The 18,122-nt window shown below is 32.9% G+C and overlaps 3 protein-coding genes and 1 pseudogene across 4 annotated transcripts; 3 read left to right on the forward strand and 1 right to left on the reverse strand.

Moving 5' to 3' along the window:
- Positions 1–291: 291 nt before the first annotated feature.
- Positions 292–639, forward strand: AT3G46345 (annotated as a pseudogene; the record flags this gene model as incomplete). Its single annotated transcript has 1 exon — positions 292–639.
- Positions 640–4,229: 3,590 nt separating this feature from the next.
- On the forward strand, positions 4,230–7,350 carry AT3G46350 (LRR receptor-like Serine/Threonine-kinase; the record flags this gene model as incomplete). The annotated part of the gene is made up of 8 exons (NM_001339246.1): positions 4,230–4,314; positions 5,148–5,694; positions 5,775–6,107; positions 6,572–6,643; positions 6,722–6,793; positions 6,885–6,962; positions 7,049–7,147; positions 7,302–7,350. The coding sequence occupies 8 exons, from the start codon at positions 4,230–4,232 to the stop codon at positions 7,348–7,350; spliced, it is 1,335 nt and encodes a 444-aa protein (NP_001319693.1).
- A 61-nt stretch (positions 7,351–7,411) lies between these two features.
- Positions 7,412–9,483, forward strand: AT3G46355 (LRR receptor-like Serine/Threonine-kinase; the record flags this gene model as incomplete). The annotated part of the gene is made up of 5 exons (NM_001339247.1): positions 7,412–7,502; positions 7,661–7,789; positions 7,880–7,945; positions 8,699–8,888; positions 9,084–9,483. The coding sequence occupies 5 exons, from the start codon at positions 7,412–7,414 to the stop codon at positions 9,481–9,483; spliced, it is 876 nt and encodes a 291-aa protein (NP_001327918.1).
- Positions 9,484–10,017: 534 nt separating this feature from the next.
- On the reverse strand, positions 10,018–11,303 carry AT3G46360 (uncharacterized protein; the record flags this gene model as incomplete). The annotated part of the gene is made up of 5 exons (NM_114503.1): positions 10,018–10,145; positions 10,304–10,498; positions 10,652–10,771; positions 10,841–10,941; positions 11,254–11,303. The coding sequence occupies 5 exons, from the start codon at positions 11,301–11,303 to the stop codon at positions 10,018–10,020; spliced, it is 594 nt and encodes a 197-aa protein (NP_190220.1).
- Positions 11,304–18,122: the final 6,819 nt, after the last annotated feature.

The following is an 18,122-nucleotide window of genomic DNA, read 5'->3' on the forward strand; positions in this document are numbered from 1 at the left end:
TCAAAGAAAAGATTAATATGGATAAAGATGACTGAAGGAGATCAATTGTAGACCTAATTTATTCTTTCATCAACAACTTAGAACCCACATAGCTTTGGGTCTTTTTCTTTTCTAAATCTCCAAGGTGCAATCATCTAAAGCCTGGAGTAAGTATTATTAGTCTAATCTCGGATCATGAAATTTGTCTTCACATTCATATTCATCTGTTAACTTAATACGCATATTTCTTATTCCTTTTCTTTTGCCATGCTAGATATTACAGAACATGGCATCCGTGATCAGCCCTAGCTCATGGCATCCTTGATCATAGGTTTACTACAAGCTGGAGGTCCATAATTCCTCTAATCTCGGCAAAGTCCACTACCCATCTAGACACTTTCACATTGAGGTATGTTTTTCAGATCACCATTTACAGTCTCTGGCGGGAGCGAAATGGTCGCCGTCATGGAGAGACATCAACACCGGGCCATACGCTTACGAGAATAGTTGATAAAAGTGTCCGCAATCGGTTGAGTACCTTGGCATTGACGAGCTCTTATGAAGAGGGAATGTATTTCTGGTTCCAAACTCACAGTCTCTAGTTCCCTTTCCAATGCTGTAATTCTCTTTCTAAAAGGTTATAGAAATTTTGGTTTTTAAGATGCATTTTATTGTAAAACAGTCTTTTTTTGGTGAATATAATTTTGCATTCATAAAAAAGAAGATATTACAGAACATGTCGGATGGCGTAAACAAGTGATTGCTATAGTTTTGGGATTATTATCACAAGCCAATCAAACCCGCGAAAAGCCCCTCATAGCAGAATGGACAACAGTCATGCTTAATAGCGGAAATATTACCAGGATCATGGATCCTAACCTCCACGGTGCTTACAACTCTCGTTCTGTCCAAACCTTTCTTCAGAAAAAGATCAAGTATGTCCCAAGTTGTTATCGAACTAAAAGAGTGTCTTACTACTAAAACTCTCGATGAAAGGTAAGAATTAAGTCACATACTCTCATAGTTCCTTTGAAATAAGCATGAGCTTTGATACAAAAGCTGTGCCTAGTGCAAGGTATCTTATTATATAAAGTATGGTTTTCAAAGTTACTAACTCTTAAGATCGTGGCACGTGTCAAGTCAAACGATCAGATGTTTACAAGTTACTAACTCTTAAGATCGTGCCACGTGTCAAGTCAAACGATCAGATGTTTACATGTGTCATTCAAAATTTAATTTTTTATTCTCTTAAGAAAATAGAAAATCTTAAAAAAGTAAACAAATTTACATATACTAATTTATATATCTATATATTTATAAACAATTAACATTTATTCAACAAAAGGAAAATTAACAAATTTGTCTTTAACTAATGTAATCATAAGTGAAAATAGAACATTTTGAGAGAAATAGCTTAGCTTATAAGATTTAACTTTTCAATTATTTTTAATGAGAATATTTTCATTTATTAATTTTAACTCATTTAATATTAATTTGCTTGATGTAAAATTAACTTACGAGATTACGGCATATATAAAACATATATTTTCAACAATGTTTGGTTTCTAAATATTTTTGTAGATTTCTATTTTTTTATTAATTATTAGCCCTAGGCGTTTGGGTATTCGGGTCGGGTATTTCGGGTTCGGGTTTTCGGGCTTAGAAGTTTAGAACCCGTTCGGGTAATTTAAGATTTCGGGTCGGGTTCGGTTCGGGTTCGAGTTTATTTATATATTGAAATATCAAATTTTGTCTGCAAATCTATTAAATTACTTGAAAATTTTAAAAATTCCCAAAACAACACGAGTAGTTTTGCTTGAATATATCTTAAAATACACAAAAATATCTAAAATATCCAAAAAATCCTAATATTTTCTATATATAAGTATAAATATAACTAATATATATTTATATTTGAGATATGTTTGGATACTTATTCGGGTTTGGGTTCGGGTTTTTCGGGTTTTGAAGTTTAGACCTGTTCGGGTATTTGAAAATTTTGGGTTCGGGTTCGGATCGGGTTTTTTGGATCGGTTCTTCGGTTTTGGGTATTATGCCTAGGCCTATTAATTATGTTTTGTTAATTGTTAATTATTTTTAATACTAACTAGGATATAGATTTGATGTCATAAATATTATATTGATATGAAAATGTTATCACTCAATATGAAGTGTGTAGAATTTAAATCGAGTTTATTATGATGACATAGATAGTTAAATTGTATTACAAAATTGAATGGTGTAAGATAGAAATTTATTTTTTCTTTTTCTTTTCTAGATACTAAATTAAATATAGAATAATGGTCGCTTACTTTTTAGAATTCAAATATCATTGATAAGATTGAGTGTATATAATTAAAATAGAATGCATAAGACTGAAATTTTGTTTAAACCAATAATTATTAAATTAAATATCAAAAAAATATATAGATTGCTATACAATATTCAAATACTATCGATAAAAATTTATTTTTGTATCTTATACCCGCCTAAACAGGCGGGCCTTATCTAGTTGTATATATTTGCAAAGAAGTCTTGTTTATGTGGATGCTGTACTTGTGCTTTTTGTTTTGTTCTTTTGTGAGACAAGTGCTCCAATTTTTATTACTATTGTGATCTCGTAAATTTGAATTTATTGTTTCAAATTTGGTGTTACCTTCCACATTTTTGGGCTACTTCTTCTTTAGCCTCAAAAAAAGAAAAACTAATAATGTTATTCATTAGTTAATCAACTGCCGCACAATTGTAAATTTGGACCTCCGATAAGTATTACACTTGGGAATCAAATCACATACCTAATGTAGAAGTTTTAATGAAATCATGGTCAACCACTAGACCAAGGAGACTTCCACAAATATTTCTGTTATGTGACAAATAGTTGACTATTTTTGTAAGGAAATGAAAGAAAGGTTAAATTGTCATGTTATATGCCATATTGACTTTTCCTAGATGCTAATAACCTAAAAATGGAAATTAAAAAAAAAATCTTTACAGTGTTTCCTTTTTCTTGACTTCTTGACCCAAACAAACAGTCAAATCATTCAAAACTATTAGAGATTATATTATTGTACATTTTTTAATGAATTGGTATGTCTAACCAGGCTATGCTCAGCCTGCCAGAGTAGGTCTTGAGTCGTCATACTGCACAAGACCCAAACCCTTCATATAAGTTTCCGGCCATTTAGTATTAGAGTGTGGGATTCCAACCTAAAACCAATTGGCAATAGGTGGAGAAGTCCATATCTTATATATACCACTTAAGATCCTACTCAACTTCCGATGTGGGACATTGTCCCTAATACGCCCCCTCGAGATGATGGCTCTTCTAGCCATTGATTTCGATATGTTTGGGCATGGATCGGCGGGCCAAGTATTGGGCCGGACCGATGTGGATCGGGTTGAGTATGTGCGGATCGGGCTTTGATACCATATTAGAGTGTGGGCTTCCAACCTAAAACCAATTGGCAATAGGTGGAGAGGCCCATATCTTATATATACCACTTAAGATCCTACGCAACTTCCGATGTGGGACATTGTCCCTAATATTTAGTGGCATGACATGCGGGTTGTGTCATCTTTAATTTTTTCTTAAAGAACTCGATCGAGTTCTCTCAGGTAACTCAAGTGTCGTAAAAGTTAATAGTGTGGGACTAGATCTTATGCTGAATATTGTTAATTTGTTCTCATGATGACTTAGCACGTCTTTCAACTTCCGCTGGGAGGCCGTTCTCATGAAAGATTGGAGAGTGGAGACCCTGTCTCAATTGTTTGCTGAGACTGTTAAACTGTCACCCACATGTCAGTTAGTGATAGGTGGATACAACATTGCTTCCAATGAACATTATTTTCTTTTGCTAAAATGAAATTTCTGACTAGTGGAAAGCACATAAAAGCAAATTTTTGATATTTGCAATATCGTCCTGACCTAAAACATTTTCTAGTGACCATGTGTTTAAAAATAATCAAAGACAAGTTGGATGATAAAAGAAAATTTTTAAAGACAAGTTGAATATTTTTGGCCAAGAAACTAGCAAATATTTAAAGACAAGTCGAAAACATCTTTACTCATTCGTCAAATTGAATTTCTTTTTGTAGAAATTAGGACATCTCCTCACGATTTCAGAGGATTGACATGTTAAGGTGTTTTACTTGAGAAGTCCAAAGGAGTTTTGTGGCCTAATTGCTTATAAACTTCGTTTATGGTTCAGGAAATTGGGTCAGTTTTTATTTCGTTTGGGAAATAAGAAAATATGAACAGTTCCCACGAGCTTTTGTTAACTGCACTTATAGCAACTTTTGCTATTTTTCACCTTGTTCAAGCTCAAGAACAAGAAGGTAATCCTCATTTTGATGTTAGGTTTGGCACCTTAGCATTTCTAGTTTTTGTTATTGTCTTACGGCAAAAGAAATTAATAAAATTAACTTCCATGAAGTGGTGTAGTTAAACTGGAAATGTTTCTACTTTCTACTTTCTAGGGTGATAAGATCTTAGTAGATGTTGGAATGGTTGTATGAATTAGAGAAAAGGAAAAAAATTAATTTCCTCGAAACGAACACTAATTTTTTTGCGCTAATAGCTTTTTAAGTTTTAATTAAATACCTTTTTAACCTGTATAGGACAATTTTATCCGTTATTCATAAATGAATATTATTAGTATGCGAACATATTATATAATCAGTTGTGAATATTCAATATTGTATAGGACGATTGGTGAAGTCTGTTGTTGCATTCCTCCCAGATCAAGTAGCCGATGTCTAATTTTAGGGTTGAGAGTCAAATAATATGCTATACTGCTCAGCCAAAACATAATTTGTCTTGTTTGTTATCTTAAAGTTACTTTCATTTTTTTTTTTTACACTAAAATGTTGTAAAAAAATATAATATTAATATGACTATTTTCGATCGCCTAATCGCATAGGCCTAGTTTTAATACATTTTCTAATGTTCACATAAGTTTTATCTCTATATACATAATTATAAACGTTCATATATCGTTTGATATAAATTAAGAAAAACAGTTTCTTTAAAGTTTTGTTTTTGATATAATATTTTTTTTTTCTAATAGATATTTTCTATAAATTTTTTATGTATAATATTATATTTCTAATGTTTATGTTATATGCCTAATGGCTAAAATTGCCATTAACCTTTTGCCATATCTTAACAGGATTCATAAGTTTGGATTGTGGGTTAGCTCCGACTGAGCCGTCCCCTTATACCGAGCCGGTAACTACGTTACAGTACTCATCGGATTCAAACTTCATCCAAAGTGGGAAACTTGGTAGAATTGATACAAGTCTACAGACATTTTTCCTAAAGCAACAAACAACGTTAAGATACTTTCCAGACGGAATACGCAATTGTTACAATCTTACGGTCAAGCAGGGAACCAACTATTTGATCAGAGCTAGGTTCACATATGGGAATTATGATGGTCGTAATATGTCTCCTACCTTTGATCTATACTTGGGCCCCAATTTGTGGAAAAGAATAGACATGACAAAGTTACAAAACAAAGTTAGTACATTGGAGGAGATTACATACATTCCATTATCAAACTCTTTGGATGTGTGTCTTGTTAAGACAAACACGACCATTCCATTTATATCGGCCTTAGAATTAAGGCCTTTACCAAGTAACAGTTATATCACTACGGCCGGTTCATTGAGGACGTTCGTGCGGTTTTGTTTCAGCAATTCAGTGGAAGATATACGGTAAGCAAGCTTTAAGATACTTTCAATTTGTTCATTTAGTTATACGGGCCACAGCTAATACAAGATTGTGGCAACGGCAGGTTCCCGATGGATGTCCATGATAGAATGTGGGAATCATACTTTGATGACGACTGGACGCAGATTTCCACTAGTCTTACAGTGAACACATCCGATAGTTTTCGTCTGCCACAGGCTGCCCTCATAACGGCTGCAACACCTGCGAAGGATGGTCCATCATATATAGGTATCACGTTTTCTACCTCCTCTGAAGAAAGGTTTTTCATATACCTCCATTTCTCCGAAGTTCAAGCTTTACGTGCCAACGAGACTAGAGAATTCAACATTTCGATTAACGGAGAATCTGTTGCCGACTTGTATAGACCTGTATATCTAGTTATCTACAGTCCAAGACGGTAAACAACAAACTTCCAATTATTTGCGAAAATATGGAATGCCTCATAGAGTTGTCAAGAACTCAAAGCTCTACGCATCCACCTATGATTAACGCCATTGAAATTTTCCTTGTTTCCGAACTTCTACAGTCTGAAACATACGAGAATGATGGTATGTTAGTGATTAGTGATAATGAATTGTATATAATATATCATCTGCTAAATCTAATATGTCGTCTAACTTTATGACAGTGATTGCTATAAAAAAAATCAAAGACACATATGGATTGCAGCTAATCTCATGGCAAGGTGACCCATGTGTTCCTCGACTTTATAAGTGGGACGGTCTTGATTGTACAGACACAGACACATATATAGCACCAAGGATCACTTCCTTGTGAGTTGTTTGCGTAAATTGCGTAAATATTTTTTCTAACGATTTATATTATCCTTTGTTTTAATGTTGTGTCTTGACATACAAACAGAAAATTATCTTCAAAGGGGTTAACGGGAACCATAGCAGCTGATATTCAATATCTCACCTCTCTAGAAAAGTTGTAAGTGTGATAAGTGTTGCCTCGAAGGCTTTTGTGCTCGGGAATTTCTTTTGACTTTTGATTTCTTCCAAACTACAGGGACTTGTCAGATAACAAGTTGGTGGGAGTAGTGCCTGAATTTCTAGCTAACATGAAATCACTAATGTTCATGTAAGTTTCTCAGATATTTTTGGTCGTAGTATTCCTTAATATAATGTTCACCGTACCAATCTATGAACATTTCTTCTATATATTTTAATAGAAACTTGACCAAGAATGATCTGCATGGTTCAATTCCACAAGCACTTCGCGATAGAGAAAAGAAAGGACTGAAAATCTTGTAAGAAGGAACTCAACTTATGTTTACAAATTTTAATTCAAAACCCTTCACCTTGTGCATTCATAATCAATGCTTTTGTTATGTAGGTTTGATGGTGATAAGAATGATCCATGTTTATCTACCTCTTGTAACCCAAAGAAGAAATTTTCGGTCATGATTGTTGCAATTGTTGCTTCGACAGTCGTGTTTGTTCTAGTAGTATCACTAGCCCTCTTTTTTGGGCTCAGAAAGAAAAAAACGTCAAGTCATGTGAAAGGTATTTGCGGAAACTTATCACACAGAAAACAAAACACCACATATTATTAGGTGTCATTATCTTACTAATTTTGCATTCTACAGCTATACCACCATCACCAACTACGCCATTAGAGAATGTTATGTCCACTAGTATCTCTGAGACATCGATTGAGATGAAAAGGAAAAAGTTTAGTTATTCAGAAGTTATGAAAATGACAAACAACTTCCAAAGAGCTCTCGGTGAAGGAGGGTTTGGTACCGTATATCATGGTGATCTAGATAGTTCACAACAAGTAGCTGTCAAACTACTCTCCCAATCATCAACACAAGGCTATAAAGAGTTCAAGGCAGAGGTATGCAATGCTATAAATCTTCTTAAAAATATGGGAAACAAGTATATATCTTAATAATTATGTTTCACCAATGTGTTTTGCTTGTGTCTATTATATACATTGTTGGCCAGGTCGATCTCCTTCTAAGGGTTCACCACATAAATTTGTTAAACCTGGTCGGTTATTGCGATGAACGAGATCACTTGGCTCTTATCTACGAATACATGTCGAATGGAGACCTAAAACACCATTTGTCAGGTGAATATTGATGATAGCATTTGCATTTTAAACTTTAAGTTATTACGACAAATAACTCAAATGAAGACTCACTTTGGTGGTCAAATTCAGGAGAACATGGTGGCTCTGTCTTGAGTTGGAATATACGACTACGAATAGCTGTCGATGCCGCACTAGGTTTGTCCTAATTCAGAACCATTTAATTACATTCTCTTTTTCATGGCAAACATTTCCAATCATCATTGTACATTAATGATTCAATATAAATTTCTTAACTCACAAGTTAGCTCATGACACATTAAAACTCGTTCGTATAACTCTCAACCTCAATTTAGCTCCATCACATAACTCATTTGTTAAATGATCCTTAAAAAAAACATAGCTCAACCCATGAAAACTCGAGCTGAGATGAGCCGGCTCATGAACTAATGACTCATTTTGAAACCTATATACTTGTAATATTACTTAAACCAAGTTATACAACCGTCTAAGATCTTTTGGACGTTTTTTAGTATTTTGAAAATTGCAAAATATATTTGTTACCAAACAAATAGCCGATCATAAGACCAGTCAATTGTTCGTTTGATTCAAAGAATAACATTATTTCGGAAGATGAAGAAGCTTGAAAGCTTTTAGTTCTTATTCAATAAAAGTATGCCTTCTCGAAAACACGAAGGAGGCTATAAATAACGACCTAATAAAGAAAACCCTAAAGTGTTTGGAAAAAAATAAAAACCCAACACGAAACTTAAATCCCAAGAAAAAAATAAAAACCCAACATCAAAAATCATGGTACATTAGCGATAATGACCATACAAATAGTTCAAACTTTAAGATAACTGGAATATCTTAATTCTACAAGGTTTTCATATTCTTATGATAATCTTAGAGATCATATACATAAAAGGCACAATTACGATATTTATGTAGGGTTGGAATACTTACATATTGGATGTCGACCATCAATGGTGCATAGAGATGTAAAAAGTACAAATATACTGTTGGACGAGAATTTCATGGCAAAAATTGCTGATTTTGGACTTTCAAGATCTTTCATACTCGGAGGTGAATCTCATGTGTCGACTGTTGTTGCTGGTTCACTTGGATATCTTGATCCCGAGTAAGTATTTGTGTTCACTTTTGGATGTGAATGTTTCATTAATATAACCGGTGTTCTCACGCCAACGTCTAGACTACTGTGGCAGTGAACTTCACCTCACCACAACTTGCGTGCTGAAATTTGTTTCCACATTATCTTAGTTGATATATACAATATGAAAATTAATCCATTTTCTTGCCTTCCCAGATATTACAGAACAAGTCGATTGGCTGAGATGAGCGATGTGTACAGTTTTGGGATTGTGTTATTGGAGATAATCACAAACCAACGTGTGATTGACAAAACCCGTGAAAAGCCCCACATAACAGAATGGACGGCATTTATGCTTAATAGAGGAGATATTACCAGAATCATGGATCCTAACCTTAACGGTGATTACAACTCCCATTCAGTCTGGAGAGCTCTTGAATTGGCAATGTCATGTGCAAATCCTTCGTCAGAAAATAGACCAAGCATGTCCCAGGTTGTTGCTGAACTGAAAGAGTGTCTTATTTCTGAAAACTCGCTGAGAAGTAAGAATCAAGATATGAGCTCACAAAGATCCTTGGACATGAGCATGAACTTTGATACCAAGGATGTCCCAAGTGCAAGGTAGCTAGGCTATGCATCTTTACTTGTGATATAGTTACTTGGTGAGAGGGGTGCTTCAATTTTTGTTTTGAGATATCTTAACTAAATAAAAGACATATGTAGTAATCTTTTTATCTTGCAATTTGTCTTTTATTTGAACTTGTTGTTTTGGAATTTGCTCAGTTACAAGCCAGATTCTTAGGCTAATTCTTCTTGGGAACAAAATCAGAGCCAATAAATGACTATTGCTATAGTAGCAACAAAGTAAGTAATTTGTCCCTGGTTGATTTTGTGCATGATGAACAAGTGGGACCGCAAGCTGGTGCGATAATCACACAAACTTGATAAATTAAAGAAATTATCAGAAAGATAGACAGAAGGAGATTTGTAGACCTAATTTCTTGTTTCATAAACAATTTCTTGTGAAATTTTATACCATTTTTGTTTTTGACAAAATTACAAAGAAGAATAGAAGCAGAGCAAAGGAATCTACAGAAAATTAAAGAACAACATTACAACTCTACTTGTAAAGGATCGCGGCTGAGTGATCAAGGCCAAGTTAGGAGGAGAAACACCGATTCTGAGTCCACGAAGCTCGGAAATTTGCGTTGTTGCCGCAGTACCGAAGCATTGGAATCTTCATCCTAGTTGCCACGAGCATGACTATCCAAGGTCCGTCCACAAGACCTCAAACATAGAAGCCTATAGCTTCTCCAAGAATTAACGCAAAAACGAACAAGCAAACATGGGCTAATACACTAGCTCAACGAGAAGTGATGCCACTAAGACCTATTAACCGCCTCTATTCACCTCAACTAACCTTGCCAATGCACCAAGAAGCTAACTATTCACAACAAGAACAGAAACTAACAACACCTTAACAACAAAACTCGACCTTAGAACAACCGGAGATGATGCGTCAGGGACAAAGACAAAAGGACATGGAGAAGCCATGACCATTGCTGAAGAAGCTACCACCCTTAACAGCCCACCAAAGGAGGAGACACATTGACCACCATAAAACAGAAACCCCAATGCCTCTGATCACAACGAACAAACCTAATGAGAAAAATTGACCCCAAGGTTTGCCTCCAAAGGGGAAGCCCGCCGGATCCAGACACAACACCACCGGAGTTTGGGAAAAATAAGGAAGAGAGACCCGAGAAGAGAAGACCGTCTCACCATATGCTTACCGGAGAACCCAACACACAAGAGGGACACAACGATATCTGAAGAATCACGGTGATGCACCACCACAATCTCAGATCGAGTGAAAGATCCCGCCGCTAGGAGAAAACCGCTGCAATAGACGCCTCACCGAAGCCACAACCATAACCGAAGAGAGACACGCCGCACGAGGACAGATCTGTAGCCAAGCTCACCGGAGAAGGATCCTGAAACAGCACCGTCAACAAGCACCAAATTCAAGAGCTCACCGGAAAAATCAGGCGAACTGTCCCTTGCGTCGAGCGTAGCGAGACCTCTCGACGCTTCACCACCATGCTAGCCAAGGGTTGGAAACCACCGAATTGCTAGTCATGTGGTATACTTACTACGAAAGGATGCGAGTAAGACACCTAACTTGTCGGAGAAGTTACAACTCTTATCAACGGTAATGTAGAGTAGTTACGTGAACATGTATATAAGTGTGTGACTTGTCTTAATAAAATAACAAGTTTCAGTTTAATATCGCTCTCTCGTGTCTCTCTCATTCTCGCCCATGTCTTTTTTATTAGTTAGTTAAGAAACAGAACACTAGTTATATGTTCTCCTTCTCTTGCAACAAGTGAAACACCTGTTGTCAGATTCATCTAAGCTGACTTCAAATTCCATATGAGAACTCATTGAACTTGGTACTATCAGAGTGATTGTAAATTTTATAGAAAATTCTGGAAATCTGAGGAATTGGTTCCATAAACATGATATAGATAGAGTACCTAATTAATACGAACAAGGATACTCACAAGTATCCACCGTGGAACTCGAATGGTTTAAATTTTGCAACAAGGTTTATTAGTGTTATGAGTTTTTTTTTTTTTTTTTTACGACAATTATGGGGTTAGTGCTTTAAATGGGGGTTTGCATAATTTTAAGAATGTTTAGTGACTAAAAGTTTTACATTATGAATTTTATTGACGCACTCGAAAATTCTGAAATTATTAAGAGTAGCCTCATATAGATTTACGTAATTAATTGGATGCATTTAGAATTTGTTTTGAAAACTTTTTGAATTTACGATCTTAGAACGAACTTTATATATACCTCGCTTCAAACGCTGGTTCAATTGCCAGCTAAGGCACCGTCTCAAATCACTGCTGCAGTCACCGTCTGACCGTATCGGTCTCACTCTGGCGAATCAAAAGCTTCAGCGTCGTCAAAGCTGTTAACATTTCCTTTTCTTAGGCCTAAATGGTTAATTCAAATCAATTTTAATGAATTCAAAGTTTTATTTGGAAAGTTAGCAAAATATTGGATTTTGTTTGACTTTCTATCATTGTTTATAAAGTGTATTTTATATATTTTAGGCCGTTGCTCGCTTGCAGAGGCGACTATAAGGCCAATCATGCAAAAAATACGTTTATGGCCGCTAATAATTATATAATTTTGGCAAATTCTAATGTAAACATCTTGTGCCCTAGTATATAAAACTTTAGTTATTGTGTCATTGTTTTCTATTGTTTTAGGTTAGTGAGTAAAAAGAAGAACGAAGATTGTAACACGTATCGTGAAATTCAGAACAGTAGAAAGTGATCGACATCACGTAACTCGTACGTTGAACATGAAGTCATGCATCATTATAAAGTCGTATACATTTTTTTTTTCCTTGTGTTTATATTTTTTTGGGATTTGCAAAATTATTCTTTTTATATTATTTTTTGTAATAATATTCTTATTTATTGTCTATTTTTAAAAATACTATTTTTCTTGAATAAAATGACCAAATTACCTTGATTCAATGATAACATGTAATTAAAAACTAAAACTTTTTCACTAAATGCATTTAAAATCATTTTAAAACTTTTAACAATGACCAACCAAAAAATGCATTTAAATATTCTTGTAAATTTTTTAAAAAGCTTTGTAAAGTTGTAAAACACCTTTTAAAATCATTTTAAAACTTTTTAAAATCTTTATAAATTTTTTAAATACATATAAACACTTTAAAAACCTTTGTAAATCATTTTAAAACCTTTTACAATGGTTTTAAAAGATTTACAAGAGGTTTTAAAAGATTTTAAAAATCTTTTTAAAACTCTTATAAAGTTTTTATATCATTTTCTAACTCTAAAAAATTATTAATATTTTAAAACTCTTATGAACCCTTACAAAAGGTTTTTCAAAAATTTACAAGAGTTTTTAAAGATTTTAAAATCCTCGTAAATCATTTAAAAAGTCTTGTAAATCCTTTAAACCCATTGTAAACCATTTAAAAATCTTTTAGAAAATCTTGAAAACCGTTTAATAATTTTTGAACCATTTTAAAACTCTTGTCAACCCCTTACAAAAGGGTTTAAAAATACTTATCAGAGTTTTAAAACTCTTGTAAATCTTTGAAATACCCTTGTAAATCCTTTAATACCCTTGTAAACCATTTAAAGTTTTTTAAAAAACCCATGTAAACCCTGTAATAATTTTGAACTATTTTAAAACTCTTATGAACCTTTACATAAGGTTTTAAAAACATTTACAAGAGATTTTAAAGGGTTTGAAAACTCTTGTAAACCTTTAAAAAAACTTTTAAAAACCCTTGTAAATCCTTTAAAACCCTTGTGAACCATTTAAAAATCTTATAAAAACTATTGCAAACCCTTTAATAATTTTTGAACCATTTTCAAACTCTTGTGAACCTTTACAAAAAGTTTTAAAACGATTTACAAGAGTTTATAAAGGGTTTTAAAACCCTTGCAAATTCTTTAAAAATCTTTTTAAAATCCCTTTTAAATCATTTAAAACTCTTGTAAATAAATTTCCTACCAAAACTTATCTGCCAAATTGCTTTTTTTCAAAAACATTTTTCCACAAAAAAAAAGAAAATTGTTAGGAAAATGTTTTTTGCCGGAAAATTTTGTGTAGGAAACTTTTTGTGGGAAATTTATTTTCGAAATATTGTAGACCCGAAAAATCAATATTTCATTTTGTTAACCTATAACATTTTCTAAATATGGGTAAAATGATCATTAAAAATTAAAAGAGGGTATAAATGAAAATGACAAACTGGAAACGGCATGATTGAAAAAAGAAAGTGTTGAAATGATATTCTTAGCAATTATTCTATTTTTTCTGAGGGTCGGATAATTTGTAGAAAATTCTAAGAATTATGCCAAATATTGTTCATTTTTTATGGTAGCAAATGCCACTTGTTTTTGCTTTCTAAGGTACCACAACCTACAACCCATCATAAAATGACCGATTTACCCTTCACCAATATCATATATGTATATAACAAATACAAAAATTAATTATATATAGAAAAATATCACTCGATATGCTCAGAAGACTTGATAATTAACTCTCTTCAATTTTCATTGTTCCATCACTACTGTTAACTTTTTTTTACGTATGTACCCCTATAATATCAATTTATTCAATTATAGATTGTAAAGTGATATTATTGCATACGGTAGGAGAAGATTTTATGTAGATATTGTTTTGGGAGTTGTATTTTTTTTATTTATGTTTTTTTTTTCTTTCCCACCTAGCGATCAGTCATCTTTTTTGATCCTATGAAGAAGAAAGGTTATCGCGATACTAAATGTTATCAGAACGTGTTCGTAGTTTTGATTCTTATTGTAAAACACAAATGAACAACATGTGGCATCGTCGTTATCGCGATACTAATGTTATCAGAATGTGTTCCTAATTTTGATTCTTGTTCTAAAACACAAATGAACAACATGTGGCATCGTCGTTATTATTTTAATTATCTGCTAGTAGTTGTATCGACTAACATTGTTACCATTTAAACTCGTAGTCTATTGTTTGTGAACTTTTTTAAAAACGTTAACTAAAATGATATAGTATTTAGCCGAAACGAGATTATCCTGATACTAATGGTAGCGGATAGAAGCTTATCGCGATACGGGTTGTTACCAAAAAGTGTTTATTAGTTTTGATTCTTTGTGTAAAACAGAAGAAGACAACTTGTGGTATCGTCGTTATTATTTTTCTTATCTAATAGAAGTTATATCGACTAACATTGTTACCATTTAAATTCATAGGCTATTGTTTGCGGATTAGTTATAAAAAGCTACAAACAAATATGCTCGCGTTTAGGGGATAAGAGATTTTCGTGATTTATTATTATAACGTGTTACTAGCTTTGATTCTTGTTGTAAAACACAAAGGGACAACATGTGGCATCGTAGTTATTATCTTAATTATCTACTAGTAGTTATATCGACTAATATTGTTACTATTTAAACTCGTAGTCTATTGATTGTGGACTTTCTTTATAAAGTTAACGGAAATATCATCGTGTTTAGTAGATACGAGATTATCGCGAGACCACATAGTTTCTATTTAAACTCATGGTTTATTGTTTGAGGATTATTTTTAAAGGCCATACATATCAATAATGATTACAATATCTTTATATTTTTAATGTCGGCGGGAGATATCTTCCAGGATATCTTTACCATGCAACATCTATGCTATAACTATATTTTGGTTTTATAGGGGAATTTTCGTCAGAAATTATGTTGGAGAAAAGAGATGATTAATTACTCAGTTTTAATAATAAAAATAATTTTAAAGTTTTTTTTGAATTTTTTGTTGGTCAACGCCGGAGTCAATTAATCGATTTACCGGAATTGTATGTCAATCGTGTTAACCACATGACGTTGTATAGTTTATATATGTGGCCATACAATATATTTATTTCATGTAGCTGAGTATACAATAGTGTAGTTGAAATGTGTGAATATGCATTCTCCTATACTTCATGTAGTTAGCAAACTTTTTTTCTAGATATTAATATAGCTCAAAATATATATATGTATATATAATATGTCTCACACATGGCCCATATCGTGACAAGTTCTATAGTAACTATTTACACTTATTTTCCTTTTTATTTTTGAGCAATATTATTTTTCTTTTGGGCCTATTCAAGTGGTTGACTAGTAATCAACGAGAAATAGTTACATATATGTTGCCCACAAATAGTAGTTACAAAAAAGTGTCTGCGAAGATCATTTTGTGTGAGTGACTATGAACAAATTGTCCATGAGCAATAATTGTAGACAAATTGTCTACAATGTTCATTTGTAGGCTAGATGTCTAAGATTAATAGTTAGGGTAATATTAATAGATAGCCAAATAAAACATACAAATTAAGAAAGTAGCAGAGAGAAAGTTTTATGTTGCAAAATAACCATAGACCCACGTTGTCGGAAGAAATGAAATAACAAAGCTACCCTTCATTTGTTGTAAGATGAACAGTAAACGAAACACATCTGTGTAATTTTTCAAAATAGCATGTAACATTAAAATTTTACATGTTATATTTAGTTTAAAAACATGCTATTTCAAAAAACGTCATGAATGTTTAAGAAAAAACATTGTTATGAAATTTTTTTACATGAACAGAATCTTAAAAAAAAAAATTATATGTGATTTTAATAAAAACCATGTATTACTAAAAAATAAGAATATATTTTTAAAGAAATCACGTGTGATCTTAATAAAAAACGTGTATTACTAGAAAATATCATGATAAGAAAATATATTAAACTGAATAGAATGTTTTTTCCAAAAAATACCATGTGTTTTTATGAGTACTATATAATAAGAGAAAATAACAAGATAAAAAGAGGATATTATGTTATCGCATGTATTTCAGAAAAAACCATGTTACAAAGAATATTTATGTAATAACATGTGTTCTCCAACATATTTCCGATAAGGTATTGTGACTCAAGGTTATTTTGTACATTCTTTTTGAATCCATAGTCATTTATTATAAATTCTCTAGTAGTTATTGATAAGTTTACCACAAGTGGATAAGTTGTAGACTTGTAGCCTCGTAGGCAACACCGAGGACTAGTGGACAAGTTATTCACCACATATCTTCTCAGTATGTTGTTTCGACAATGGACAACACTTCAAGTCCGCCAAATTTATTTTCAATATGTTGTTTCGAATATAGACAATAATGACATATTGTATACGAGTAGCAATTGTAGACTAATTATCTACGAATATTAGTTGTCCACCGTAAATGCAACCCAACATGTCCTCAAATATTTTCTTAAAAACTAATACTACAATTATATAAAGCAAAAAGGCATCAACGAGGAGAATGACATAATGTCGAGGGTATTTTTGTCTTCTTATACAATTCTTAAAATTATGTTTGGCATATTAAAAAGGAGAATCAATTTGGCATGTGATATTTTCCGCAAATGTTACGTTGTAGTTAAAGTTGCATTTTAAACCAAATTTCCTAATTTGTATCTAAATCCGAAACCTTTTGGAGACTATTTCATCATTTGACTTTGCTTACATGAAATGATGCAAACTATTGGAGTACCTACTGACCCAAGGGCTTCTGACACCTTTTTGAACGACTTAAATATCGGAACCATAAGTCAATGACCAATAGAACGGCCACTTCCGTCTCTCTTTCTTATAATTTCTTCACCCGTCAAGTTGATAAGTTCTTTAAATAAACAAGACAAGTTGAATATTTCTGACCAAAAGAATAACAAATAGAAAGTGTTGCCAACTAAAAACCGTATTTTTCTCATTTGTGAACTGACTTTCCTTTGTAGTACAAAAACATGTTCTCACGTTTTCACATTTCCGAGACGTGACTTGGTAAGCTCTTTTTCTTGAAATGTCCAAATGAGTTTTGTGCGGACAATGCTTATAAACTCCGGTTAGGGTTCATATTTTTCTTGTGAATTTAAGAAAATATGGAGAGTCATCATAGGTTTTTGTTGGTGGTACTGATATTAGTTTCCTCTAATATTCACCGTGTTCAAGCTCAAGCAGGTACCCACACTAGCTTTTATGTTCAGCATATAGGATTTTGATATGCCGTTTGAAATGAAGGAAATATGAATGACCCATTTTTTTTTTCTTGATGAGCTGGTTTTATTTATTTTAACCGTGTTTGTATTTGAATGTTTTGAAGTTGTTTAAAAAGAATTATTATTGCACCTATCTTCATTTTCATTTTGAAACACTTCAAATTAAGTTACGTCTGTCTGGGTTTAAGTTTTTTTTAAAAAGGATATGAACAATACGAAATCAAATAAAACATAAACGGTTAATTCGATGGACTGAAATAACCACCGCGAGTATCAAAACCGAACAAAACAAACTAGTTATACTTGTAATATGGCAAATATAGTTTATATTAATAAGAGTGTTTTCACGCCCGATCCAGAAATCGTGCGGTCCGATCGGTTAACCCGCGATCCGGACACCTCTCCATGGTTTAGTGTTAACATCTTGTAATTTTAATACCAAAAAACAACCACAAAAATCTGCCATTAACTCGTGATCTGGTGAACCGGTTCAACCGACCGGGTTTGAATTTAACAAAATTCATTTAATTTTTTGTTTTTTGGAATAAAATATAGGAGTTTAGTGTATTCAATGTTCAGTTATTTTAAGAACTTTTTCTAGTTCTTCCTTTTCTCAATCATCATGAAGACA

This window comes from Arabidopsis thaliana, chromosome 3, assembly GCF_000001735.4.
Source record: "Arabidopsis thaliana chromosome 3, partial sequence".
NCBI lineage: Eukaryota > Viridiplantae > Streptophyta > Magnoliopsida > Brassicales > Brassicaceae > Arabidopsis > Arabidopsis thaliana.